The sequence below is a fragment of the Scatophagus argus genome, chromosome 15, assembly GCF_020382885.2.
Source record: "Scatophagus argus isolate fScaArg1 chromosome 15, fScaArg1.pri, whole genome shotgun sequence".
NCBI lineage: Eukaryota > Metazoa > Chordata > Actinopteri > Scatophagidae > Scatophagus > Scatophagus argus.
Window position 1 is genome coordinate 20,257,017 of NC_058507.1, and position 14,200 is coordinate 20,271,216.

The window sequence follows — 14,200 nt, forward strand, 5'->3', positions numbered from 1 at the left end:
TGAACTGTCATCACATTAAACTGCAGTTCGCTGTTTAACTCCTTAACGTTCCTCTGAACAGAAACTCTCAGTCCAGTAGGACAGTTAGCTTCTCTGTTAGCAATGCCACATTCTATCAAAGTAACACATTCTATCCGTGCAAGGGCAGGTTTGAAAGGGAACCACCTCTACAGTGGACTTTATTAAACTAGGACCATGCATAAAGAAAACATTAATCTGAAAAGGTGAAAAGATGATTTACACCAGATTTAGCTATTAGATCATTTCCATCTGCAGTCCCTGGATGGGTAAACAAGAACAGTCAGCAGCCGTTAAAACAAGGCACTGCATTCAGCACCGTTACATAGTTTCTGTCCCACCCTTATATCTACAATCACACCTCAAATATAAGTAACCAACACAGACGTCCATTTATTAAAAAAAAGCAAACAATGAAATTACTGGTTGGCATTTATGTTTTTTAAATAGAAATACCAACACAGTCATGCAATAAAAACAAAAGCAAACTATAAAATTACAGTTCATTAACAGTAAAATTTAATTTAAGTTAATGTTAGCATAGCTGGTTTTTTTAATATTCATTTTTTTTCACAGTGTGTAAAAGAATGGAAATCTGTGCATGTTTTTAGCCAAACTGGAAGCATATTCCAGTGTTTAATGGCCATAATTGAAAAAGCAGATTGTGCAAAGCAGTCTGTTGCAGAGAAATATTTAAGTCTGAATTTAGAGCAAAGCCGAAAAAGCTCTTCAGAGCTTTCAAATTTGCATTATGAATAACCTTAAACACCAGCTGAACTTTTGAAAACAGAATGAGGTTATCAAAACTTAAGAGGTTGTATGTTCTCCTAAAATGATTCAACCATTCTCATATAGCTCAAATACAGTCCCAGACAGAGTTTTAAGCTTTCCTGCCTTCTAAATGTTATTTTTGTCAAATATTACATTTTGTTATCTGTTTTTTGTTTGTTTTGCATTTTCTCAATCTATTTTTTTTGGCTATTTCTGTGAAAACTATTTAGATGTAAGTGTACATTTCTCCATTGCATTCTGAACAGATCTCAGAGAACCTGGGTAAGATGTACAGCGAAATGATCTTCGTCCACGGCTTTGTTCACTGTGACCCACACCCGGGCAACGTGTTGGTCCGAAAGTGTCCCCAGAGCAAGAAGACCGAGATTGTCCTGCTCGATCATGGCCTTTATCAGGTGGGAAATCTCTAGGCTAAGCACACAGAGAGAAAATATCATTTGTTCTAATATTGCAGTCCATTTTTCATGCTGTTGGCTGAGGCCTTGAATAAATTGGTACGGCAGCAAACACACAGTCAAAAGGCAAAAAAAAAAAAAAAAAAGATGCCACACACACTTTCACGGGCGGACACACACTTTTAGTAGAGCTACAGCAGGATAAAAGCTTTTTGATAAACAACTCATTTGATGCAGAGTGCAGTGTGCTGGGTTGGGATTAGTGCATCACAGCCTAAATCATATGGACTTGTATGTGCACTCTCATGTTTTACACACACACAAACGCAAAACACACTGTCTTTTATTGTTAACACACTTGCTCCTACAAACACTCTCAGGTCTGACATGGGTTTGTTTACTGCTTGTTCCTGTATTCATGAAGAGAATTTAGTGATAAATATGCAACTCCTTCATCTTTCGCACACATGCACGCGTGCATATGTACACACACACACATACACACACACACACACACACACACAAACTTCCCTCAGACCATAATGGCACCAATTTATTCCTAATGACTTCTGATTTCAGCTGTCATTTTGGAGTAGAATATTAATCCACTCTCCTCATACACACACATAAACACACACACATTAATTTCCACTGTCATTACCAGTTTGCTAGCACACATTGACAAAGGGCTCTTAGATGGGGGACTGAATGTAAGTGAAGTAAGAAATGTCAAAAGAGAAACAGCAAATTTGTCTTTTTTGTACTGTTAGATCTAAATATCAATGTATGCAAGAAATGATACATTCTGAACACACTGATCAATGCTGTTTAAATTGTAATGATTAATAGTTGATTTCTCTGTCAAGATACCTAAAAGGAGCAACATGCAGTACTCCGATGATAGATATGATTCATTGTATAGAGAGTGTAAACTCTCTTTATTTCTAAACTTCAAACAGAACACACAGCAGTACAGTATGTCCGGCTTGGTTTTCTTTAGGTGTGTTGCTTTTCAGTCCAGAGATACTTGAAGTGCTATGGAGCAATGTTTTCATTAGTGGGTCCTCATTTTCTTTGTACAATGCAGGAGCATGCAGGGGATTTGCACCCTGCTGCTGGTTTCACGCTATTCTGCTGAACAGCTGGTAGCTCTTACAGGCCAACAAAGGTGATGAAGACGACTAGCAAACAAGCATGCATATAAACAAAAACTGACTTGCTCTAATGTGTGTGTTCAAGACACTTCGGAATCAGAGTTTTTCTATGAGGAATCACAAATGTAAACCTCACTTTGGTTGTTTACATGAAACCACATTAAAATTAAACAGTTTTACATGCTTGTTGTTCCTTATCTATATAACTATGCAGTGATGTTCTTCACCAGGAGGGTGTGACATGAAGAAAAGTGTCTCACTAAAGTAGAACAAACCATCGTAATAATAATAAGAAGAAGAATGATAAACACTTCATAATCAATTTTCCCCTGTCCCCCAGGTCCTGCAGCCAGACTTCAGGTTGGACTACTGTCGCCTGTGGCAGGCTCTGATTAAAGGTGACATGCCCGGGGTGGAGCGTTACAGCCGCAGACTGGGAGCTGGAGATCTGTTCCCGCTGTTTGCCTGTGTGCTCACCGCTCGCTCCTGGACAGCCGTCAATGCAGGCATTAGTTCTGTGCCTGTCACACACACTGAGGTATGAGCTTTCACAAACGTGGACACAGTATTTGTTCAAATGATAAACTTTATGTATGTTTCAAAGTGCTTCACAGAGGTTCATAGGGTGCAAGCAGTTCAATAAACACGTAAATCAACCCTTTAAAAAGCTGGAATATTCACCCCACTACATGAAATATTTTGATGGTTTCAGAAAGATCCTATTCTCACATTGGTTATCACATTCCCTTTTGGATGGCCAAGGTGACTGCTTTTGCCTCTTCTTCTCTGAGTTTTGTTGGAAGATGGCTAACAGCTGGTATTGTTTCTGGTTCGCGGCCTCTGCTCCTCTACTTTACAGACATGTCTGACATACCGTATTCCACCACTGTATCACAACACTGTGCTTTGCATAACCTAGTTTATTTGCAAGGAAATCAGTTGATGAAAATGGACCTAATTTGCATTTTCATTTTCTTTTCAAAAACTTCAAATTTGCTTGACAATTAAATAGATACAGAGCCAATGAATGTAATTACAGTATGTGCACAAGTTGGAAGTAAACAGACTGGAAGAGCAGAAATACGCTGATTGTTTTGCTGTTACATTTGCAAAGCCCAAGTGAAGCACAAGCCATTGGGTAGTGAGACACGGCAGGTAGTGACAGCCGCAGGGATTCAAATGAAGCGTATCACTTCCTTCAGACATGCTTTAGATAATGACTGAAACACATCCGGTATAGACAAGGTGTTTCTTTAGGAACTGCAAATAAAACTGAAATCTGCACCGCTCGGCATAATAAAAACAAAAGAAAAAAACCTGAATTTGCTGAAATCACCTTTTATTTAAGCTTCAGCAGGATTTTGGATGCAAATTTAGGCTCAGGGCCCTCTTTGTTTTATGCATTTATGATTGGTGTGGTAACAGATAACTGATTACTATACTACAGCATGCCTTGTTTTATTGTTATCTGTATTTAATGTCTGTTGTACATTAGCGATAGGAAAACTCTAACATTCTTTCTCCTGCTTTACCGACTTTAGAATAGAAGTGACAGAAACCAAGAAGAAAAACTCTTTTTGCTGCTTGTACTTTAAGAGTTAATAACTCAACAATGTATCATTAAGTATTAAGTTTTACATGCATTTAAAAGTTACACGGCTTGTTGTCAGGCAGAAAAGAAACAAGCTGCTCCAGCACGAATAGACTACTATAGCAGAGTGGAACAAGTGAATGTTAGCATTCTGGCTTAATGGTAGATGAACATCTTTAGCAGCCATGAGGGAGCCAGAATGCCATGCAGCCACGTGTGTGAGTGGGCACTCATCGTCTTCCATCATTTAGATTAACAGAAACATGAAAATATGAGACATTGCCATTGTTGTCCTAAATTTTGTACAACTGGTTAACCATATACCTGCAACCAGTCAGTTTCAGGTTTTTGGGTTTTTTTGGGGGGGGTTTTGGTCATCACCATAGCATTAAACACATGCAGTTCCTTAATCACGTGAGGTTTCCATCTAATATTTCCATGATAAGTACTGGGGTGACTACAAACATGTCCTTTTTTTGTCCTTTTGGTCACTTTGCAGTGCATAAATGTTCTTTTAGCTCTGAAGCGACTTTCCCCAAAACACGTGTCCAACAGGCAGTTTCCCCATTCACAATCATCACAAATAAAAAACTGTGAATTTGCATCACAAAGCACCTGAAATGACTCTTTATTATAAGGATTCAGTCCAGTAACATTTGGAAGGACCTGTTTGATTCTGTTATTTTGTCCTATGGGTGTGGGGAGCCAACAGGAAGCAAGCCAGCTTGACTAGCAGAAATCTCGGATATGCATGCTCCCAACTGGCTCAGCTGCAGAAGGACTCTACTGAGCATGCTCATGGTCCCAAACACGTTAAAGTGCAGATGCCTGCAGAGTGTATCGGCCCAGTAAACAACATGACAGTGCCCCTGTGCACAAAGCCAGGTCTGTAAAAACATTTCTCCCAGTTTTGTGCAGAAGACTGTCCAGTAACTGTGAGGCTGACCTTATGACCCGAGATCAGTGATGAACTTCACTAATGCTTCTGTGGTCTAAATGTTGTAGCCAGGTTGTAACTGGTGGAAAGACTGAAACCTCGAGTGGAAGCTGTTGTAGCAGCATGTTAGCAAGTCCATGGTTTTGGAATGTCCAAATACTTCTCTTTATGTAGTTTAATAAGGCTATTTCAGTATATTTAACAACATATCTAACCCTCAATAAAATAACTTTAGTTGGAGATAATAGGTTTTTCTTTAAGATAAGATTGTTTATAGAATCCAGCAGCATAAAACTGGTTTGTGTGTGTTTGTAAGTGTCCCATTACCTACGGGGGTCCCACAGTGCCATCTGTGCTCAAGGGAGAGCATTTATTTTTACCTCTCTTATGCAACATTTTAAAGCTGGCAAAAGTACTACACAACAGTCTGCTACAGTGTGCCACCCCCTCACACATGACAGGCATTACCGGACAGGTTTTAACGGGGGCCAATACACAAGTAACTCCCTATGTCTCTTTTGGTTTTTAAAAATGACATAGATAGAGATTAGATTATTGGACATAAGGAATAGTTAACGTAAAGTCAGGCATAAATACCAATGAAAAGACATTGATCATGCAGAATTTGTCGGACCTGGTTCAAAATTCAGCAACAGCCCAGTAAACCACATATGCAGTACAGAGAAGCACACTTTAAAACCTATATGTAAATGCTAAATGGCTAACAAGATAGTGATGATGTAGCGATTCTCAGTAAATTAACACTGAAAATAAAGTTGATCCTGAGGGTGGCACTAGAGAACAGATCATCACAATCAAAAGGGTTCCTCCTGTGGGGAGTGGGAATGTGATCATTGCATTTCATGACCACCTGCCTGTTACATTCACCTATGAGGAATCTCAAAATTGACATTTTTGCCTCAGTTCAACATTTCAGTGTCTCATACTGTGAAATGTGTGAACATTGGCCTACTTGCATTGCATACTGGGAATTGTAGTAGTGAATGAAATATCCAACCAGTTATCTGTATGCAGGGAAATTTTATCATTTCAAATCATTTAAAAACTGATTTTTAGGTATCTGAGTAACACCCAGGATTGATGTGTGGGTAGTTCAGGGATACCAATAACAAAATGAAATCACTCAAAAAAATTTCCATTCAGTATGACAAAGGTTAAACTTATTATTCATTTTTCCCGATTTTAATTGTTTGAAACTGCATAATTACCCCCCAAAGTGAAAATTAAAGAGATGACAATAGTGTTCTCGCCACAATGCTAATGAAATCCAATTTGAAATGGATTTGTCACTTGCATAACCACAACTTGCAAACTGGTTCTGAGGACACTTCACCACCTCACCAGGTATCATCAGTGAGAACAAATGATGCAATTAGCACTTGACCCAACCGTAACCCTAACCCTTTGCACTGAGTTCTGAGGACGTAGGCAAAGTGCATCAGAGCTGATTAAATTAAATTTTAAAGAGCTCACTGGGATTGTCGTGATTACTGTAGAGTATAAATGATATCATATATAAATGATATATAAATGTATATAAAGAGGGACAACATGAGAGCTTCCCTAAAGTGAGGCCAAAACATCGCAATTGCCCCCCTGGTGTTGGGCTCCAGTATAAGTCATAGCACAAGAAGGCAGTGCTCATTTCCAGGATGTTGTGTGCAATCAGCTGTAAAAACTGTGACTGACCCTCTAAGAACAAACAACAACATCAGACCTTTCATCAAACACCCGATAGCGTACATTTATATTTAAATGACAGCTGAGGAAATAGTGTGCAGTTGTGAGTCTACAGGTGTTTGTTTTTTAGAGATTACCACAATCATTACCTAAACTTCATTATTATTCTAATTATTATTATTGTTATTATTTTAATAGTGACCATACAAATCACTGTTTTTCCCTTAGCAAAGTCACGTTTGTGTCAATACTTTACCAAAGCTTATCCACAAAGTTGTTGAGATGAGATGAGAAAATGGTTTTAATCTTGCAACACTGATTTGTAATGGCTCTGACAAATGATGTTATCCTGCTAAGGGTGGCATCAGATTAAAAATGTTGTTGTTTCAGTAGGTACATACAAATGACTAGTGAGCATTGGTGTTGGAAGTACAGAGATACCACACTGTAAAAATACTTACTTACTAAGTAAAAGTCCAGCATTGAAAATGTTACTTAAGTAAAAGTATGTAAGTATAATCAGGAAAATGTATTCAAAGTTCTCAATGAAGTAAAACTGCCCCTGTGATGGTTATAATTATACTGTATGTGGTATCATTAGATTATTCTGACTCATGCATTAATAGAAAAGGTGAAACTCATTTTGAACTGTTTTGTAAGTTATTGATTTCCTAATGGATTTCTCTTCTCATTATTTCTTCCACTGATCAATTGGACGCTTTGTGAAAATTCTGAAAACAGTGAGGAATGATTATTTTTCTGTCAATCAACCAGTTGATTAATCAACTAATTGGTTTTGTTTTACTTGTAAATACTGTTAAGCAGTTTCTAACAAAATCTCATATTTTATAAGCCTTTTGTATGTTTTGTGCAAGAGTATTCATTTGTAAAGTAACTAAAGCTGGCATGCAGTAAAAGGTACTATATTTCCCTCTGAGATGCAGTGGAATAGCTGTAGAAAGTGGCATGAAAAGAAAAGTCTGAAACACAAGTACTTTAAAATTGTGCTTAAGTACAGCACTTAAGTAAACACATTCGTTACATTCCACCACTACTGGTGAGTTATCCTCACTCTGTAGGCAGTAGTTTGTTCCTGCAGTAGCTTGCAAGGAATTTCAGTGTTGTTGAATTTTGTTGAGTTTTGACTAATTTAAGTCTCATCAGCAGCAGCATTGAGGTATTGTACCATACTGTCATGGTTAGTCTGGAGATGACGCTCTAAGTTAACTGTTGGATCTACCTTCTACCCCTCATTTGTATTTAATAATTGCTGAGTAATGACTGAGAGAATTACATAGACTTAGCTAAGGGTGTAACTATTTCGACCAGGCCACGATACATAAGGTCCTCAGTCTCGAGCTCCCACAGCTGCATCACAGCTTCGTCTCTTTAACTTTAATTTTCTACCTGGCTCACATTAACTTGTCAGATAACTCTAGCATAACACTGTTTTTAGTCAGACCTGTCCTTAAAGGAACCAAAACTGAGAGTTTTATCAGACACTTGGATGTATTTCCTGTCAACTGACTGCACTCTATGTGGTATATTTTTTGGCTGCTTAGTAACAGATGTATCTTTTTTCATTCATATTGAACATTTCAAAGTCTTTCTGCTGCACTTAGTAGCATGCAGTTTTTTTAGTGGGGGGATATACTCACATATACTCACCCAGTTGAGCTGTAAGAAAACTGTCAGTGTTCAAGTGATGCTTTGCCTTGGTGTGAAAAGTTTTCTACAGTACAGCAAGGTAAAAATAAATAAAAAAATAATCAAACTGATTACATAGATGATGCATTGTGAGTATGCTGGTACTGGCACAGACAAATAGCTCTTTATTTTAAAGCTCACTGGAACACAAGCTGAAACCCAGGTATGCCAACAGTTGGCTTCAGATGGTGGCTTTGGACGAAGAGAAATGACATTATGTCAAGTTGCACATCATATAGAGAACAGACTAAGCTTGTGCGTGTGTGTGTGTGTGTGTGTGTGTGTGTTTTATTGTATTTCTCACCATAATAGTTGTATTCCAGTGTGAGAATGTGTGTGTAAGGTGCATTCTTCTTCCTTCCTCTGTCTCCTGCTTCAGCTGAGATGAAAGCACTCCCTTCAATCTAGGCCGTCTGTCTGCGTCATTTATATTCCCTGTTTTACGCGCACACACACACACACCCATCAGGCAGACTCCACTCTAGTGCCCTCTACTTGAACACAATTGTCGATTGTGTAGCACTCCGGAGTTAAGAAGGCATTTTGAGACATTTTTGTGGCCATGACCACTCATCTGCTTTGCTTTGTCTTTGTTATCTCTTCTGACATCTCTTCTCTTCTGTCCTGTGTTGTTCTCTCTCTCTCTCTCCCTCTCTCTCTCTCTCTCTTCCTCTCCATCCACTCTCTTATGCATGCATCATTTGGAAGTTCTGCTTCTAACAACTGATGATGCATTCCATTAGTGTTAATGCAATCACATGCACGAAACAAGTGTTGAGTGCTTTTAGAGCAGTGGCTGCTCTTTGCTGCCTGTCTTTCACATACAGGAATATTTTATCTTTTGAATGAATGTTTCACTTCCAAACACTGAAATAAAGTAATTAGTCAAAAATGTAACCAGGTGGTGGTTAGACAAGTCAGGTATATTTGCCATATTTTCTGATGTGCCCCTAAGTTGTTTAAACTCAACCCTTCCCGTTGTCTTGATAAATTCAGCATATACATTTCCATAGCACTAATTACATCAGTGCAAGAACAAAGCCCACGTCATACTCATAACTCTGCTGCTTTCTTTTTAAAAAAAATACTGTTACCGTTCACAAACACTGGTTGCTTACACCTTACATTTTTTCATTCACTCTTAAACTGTCATTAAGGCATCCTGGTCAGCAAAGTAGAAGCAACTGGAATCAGTTAATGAATCAAATAAAATATTTTCTTTCAAAAGCAAATCTCCCGACAGCACAGTGATGAGTGTACTGAAGATTGTACTGATGGAATTATGCTGCGGTCGTGTCAGGGGTAGTGTGATTACCAATTTCCATCTTGTAAATACCATTCCTGTCAACACAATGGTACAGGTACCCCACCCCTGCACCACCCGGTCAGAAACTGGGCTGCATGTGGTTTCTGTTGTCAACAAGGTAATGTTAGTTCATTGGCTTAATGATATGTTTAAGCTGTTTGTTTCCCACTAATGTAAAATATGTTGCAGTGAGTCCCCCCATTGATAGCGGGTTTTAGTTTTTTCCAATTCATCTCCGTTTCCTGCTAAGAGTTCTTCAACCAGTCCACTGACGCACCTCACTGAAGGTAGAAGTTCCTCAACAATGTAGCAAAAATTTTAGCATTTAGCCAGACCCAGCATGCACCAGTTGGTCACGCAACATTTTGTGTCACTTAGAATGCTCACTGGGCTGTGCATCAGTGATTAATTAAGGTAAATGTAATCTTTTTAACTGTGCCAAGGTACAGTAATGTTAATCATAATTCATGGCGTCATCCTTAATTTTAATATGTTATTGAGCAATGCTCGCAGAGTGAACCTCTGCCCCCCCACACTGCCAGTGAACATACACTTTCAGCGTATAGGCTGTTGTTTTTCAGGGTGTCTCCTCTTTGACATGGACGTTTCTGGAGCTGTGCTCTCCTGCGGCCACAAACGCGCCAGCAGCTTCTTCTCTGCTGCAGCTGTTGATTCAAGAGCTTTTGTTCTTTCCATTTCATGCCATTTTTCCTATGACTTTTGTTTTTGCTCTGTGAAAGATGCGACCTCTTAGTACAATACTTGAGATTAAAAAAAAAATGTTTGTTACTGCATTTTGATAGAATATCTTGGGTAACATTCTAACCCACAGGTGGATGCCATCAGCACTTCACAATTAAAGGCTTTAGTGTACTTTTTAAGTTTTCTACTCTAAAACAAAATAGTTCATCCAAAAGGTAACAATTCTGGCCCCTCTGTGCAAGGTCTGCATGTTCTTCCTGTGCCTGTGTGGGTTTTCTCCAGGTACTCTGCCTTCTTCCTACCGTCCCAAAAACATGCACATTAGGTTAACTGGCTGCTCTGCATGGCCCCTATATGTGACTGTGCAAGCATGTTTGATTGTCTGTCTTTGTGTGTCAGTCCTGTGATTGACTGATTGACCAGTCTAGGGTGTACCCCACCTCTTGCCCGGGAGGGCTTGATTATCTGTTCCTCACACAGTCCCCAAAAGCTGACAATGGAAAGGTGACAACCACTTTGTTTGAATCATACTGACCCTTAAGGTTGCCCTGTAACTTAATGTTCTTACCTGAGAAAACTGCATCAGCAGTAAGGGAGCTGAACATCCTCAGTTCCTTCACCTTCACACCTCAACCACAGGAAAAATTTTGCTTACTTGCATCATCTCACAGCTTTTCTGAGTGAGGCAAGACCAAACTAGATGTCACCATGTGTCTTTGTTAAGTGCAATGTATTAATTTCCCTGAGGCCAATTGCATTTTCCTATTCTGTGGAATAAAAATGGCATTGGCAATAGCAGGTCTTCCAGTAGATTCTGACACCCCCCCCCCACCACCACCACTGCCCACCATTTTCTAATGGCCGCTATATGAAATCATCCTGTCGACTCTCAAATACAGTGGGGAGAAAAGAAAAATCACCGTCACAGATTCCACCTCCCCCCAACTGCATTCCCTTTGCCTTTTGCGCAGCTTATTATCGCACCACTCACAATACAATATGTCCTTATTGAAGCTTTCAGATGCAAATGAGAACACTGTCGCCTTCTCTGTGTCCTGCTGACAGCTGTGAGGTCTGCTAACCAACCTCCTATAATTGCTACTAATTGTTATTCCCCAAGCAGGACTCAGCAGAACACTTCAGAACACCCAGCCTCCTGTTATTTGGATTTGCGGGGGGGGGACTGGGGACTGGTGATGGGGTATTATGTTGTAGGTTTATATCTTTACCCTTGTAACTTTTGGTTTTGATTTGATTTTTTAAATAAATAAGAAATTCAGAGGTGGGAAGTAACCGAAGGGGAAGCTAGGAAGAGTTTGCAATAATTTAAGGAAAAAGAGGGATTTATTTTACAGCCCATCTTCTAAAAATATTCTCTGTGCCACTGTTCTGCATTAGCTAATTATGTTTACGAGCAATGCTTACTGCCAATACAGGAAGTAGGGTCACATAATGAGCAGTCTATAATCGAGTAGTAACTGCTATGGTTAGAAGCCAGTGCAAAAATACAGTAATGTCCCATATTAATGACAGAGCAATAGACAGTAGGTTTTATAGATGGCATTCTACTGTGATGACCCCTTGAAAAAAAATTGACTTGTATTAAGATTGATGATGCATCTCCACTTCATCTCGCTGTACAAAATTGAAGCCAAAATATCCATGATGCCATCTTGCACTAGCAACATGATTTTGACCTAGAGTCTGCACAGTGGTGACTCATAGTAACTCATTAATATCTCCTGGCTTGTGATCCAGAAGGCGGTAAGAGTCAAAGAGTAGATATTGGTCAATGTTTATTTGTGGGTTTCCTGAACACCTCAGCGTTGATGCTTCTGTGATCCTCCTTCTGTGTGTACAGAACAGTCCAAAAATGACATCCTCTCCTGTGAACTTGATGTTTCTGTTCGCTTAGTTGTTGTGTTCTGTGAAAGACTGAACTTCCTGGGCTTTTGACCCATGTGTTGTCCACATATCTTCATCAGTGCAGATGCTTTGCAGGAGGAGTTAGCCATCATAGCAGTCACTGTTGAGCCCACCCATGGTACAGTCATGTTTTTGTCTTTTTAAAACTATTACTGTACTGGAGGAAGGTAGTGTTCAGAAAGAGGTGTGGTGGTTCACATATCTAATCTAGAAGCTGAAGCTGGTTCTAGTATGGAGAGTGGAGTCATGTACCAATAGCTCCTTACAGTTTCCACCATCTCCATAGTTGGGATTTACGTAAACAAGGAGGTCACATCAGAGGACATCATGGTTTCATCTGGGCCCAGTTTCATGCCTGACAACTGGTTTACAGAGTCCATTGAGTTCTGAATATGGTGGGGAATGTTGCCAGCCATGTGGTAACGTTGTGGTTGTGTGTGTGTTGGTAACTGTTGCGGCTGTGTCTGTGAAATGCTGCTTCAGCAACGATCTCTATTCACAGGCTGCAGTAATTCTGTTTGTTTATGTGGTTTGTGGTGTAAGATTGTGATATATATTGTGCATGCTGCCTCACTGTCACACTGTCAAGGCTTGCTGGGACACTTGAACTGAACTGATTAGTAACCACTGTGCTTTTCCTACTTCTCACTAACGCTCATTATATTTCTATTATTGTTAATTGTTTTTTTACCACTAACTATAACCTCAAGCATCCAGAGGATAAAGAAAAATTATCTTTGCAAAACTAAACCTGATCTGACATGGAAGTAAATAAGCCAACTTTCCATCAACTTCTATCCACTAAATGTCGGTATAGCTATACAGAACTTGTTGTTACTGTGTAATTATTTTTAAGTTGTCCTTTTTATCATTTGTGATCATGAAATAATCACCACCTTAATACACTGGTGCTGGCACATGAAATTTCACTCTTAAACATAGTTCTCATTTTTAGTCAGCTTAGAGTGGAGATATTGGATTTGGTGAACCATACCATAACTGTGCTGTAGCTATTCTGGACAGTGGTTTAAGGAACAGACTGTATTACAAGCATGTTGCAACATAAGGAAAATTTTGATTCTTCTGAAACCACATTTTATTGACACCAGATGAAAAATATGGCTGCCACAAAGTCAAAATAACAGCTAAACTACAACAAACCTGCTGGTATCCACTATTCAAATTCATAACGGCAAACATTTACATGTCCTCATGGGAAAGATGTTCTTTTTCATCTAACCACAATACAGCCCCTTTGGGCCTTGATAGGATGTGTGTATTGTTGATAATGTAGTAGAATCAGATGTTGCTTGTTGTTGTGTTATTTGTTCACATCACTTCCTGTGGGCATGAGACGTAGACAGACAGACAGAGAGCAGAGACAGAGTTTATCTGTGTCAGGGTGTTGACTAGCTGTCTGTCTCTCTCTGTGCTTGTCAACTTCCGATTTATCTAGACTGACAGCTCTGACAATGCTGCTGTCTCATACACACACACACACACACACACAGGAGGGATAAATTCATATAAAGGACTGGAATAAAAGTTTGAACACTACCAAATTAAATTACTGGATTGCAGTAGATTGCAATAGAATGTAAATACCTAATGAGTAATGTATGCAAAAATATGTCCCGCCGTGTATGAGGGAGAATTTTCATACAAAAATATTTGATCTCTCTTGGTACCATCATCTTTTAATCATGTGGTGGCCTGTCTTCACGTTACCACCATGCAGTGATCAGGTTGGGTGGATGGATCTCTGGACTTAACAGAATCATGAAAACGTTCAACATATTTTAGCTGCCACAAGCGGACACTGTAGGAAAGCTACACTGACAGGAAGTGTTTTGCTGTTGTGTTCTGAATGAATATTTTGCCTTAACAGTTAACGGTTTGCAGATATATCCAATATAATCTGAACAATGCCATTTTATTTACAAAATGTGTTTGATCAAACTATCTTTAAGG

At 39.2% G+C, this 14,200-nt stretch overlaps 1 protein-coding gene across 2 annotated transcripts in view; it reads left to right on the plus strand.

Annotated features, from left to right (window-relative positions):
- The window catches only part of adck1 (aarF domain containing kinase 1), a 75,991-nt gene that overhangs the window by 53,249 nt on the left and 8,542 nt on the right, over positions 1–14,200 (plus strand). For both annotated transcript variants that reach the window (XM_046412358.1, XM_046412360.1), the window contains exons 9-10: positions 1,056–1,205; positions 2,700–2,897. In XM_046412358.1, the coding sequence (XP_046268314.1) occupies positions 1,056–1,205; positions 2,700–2,897 (348 nt within the window). The remainder of the gene's footprint in view (positions 1–1,055; positions 1,206–2,699; positions 2,898–14,200) is intronic.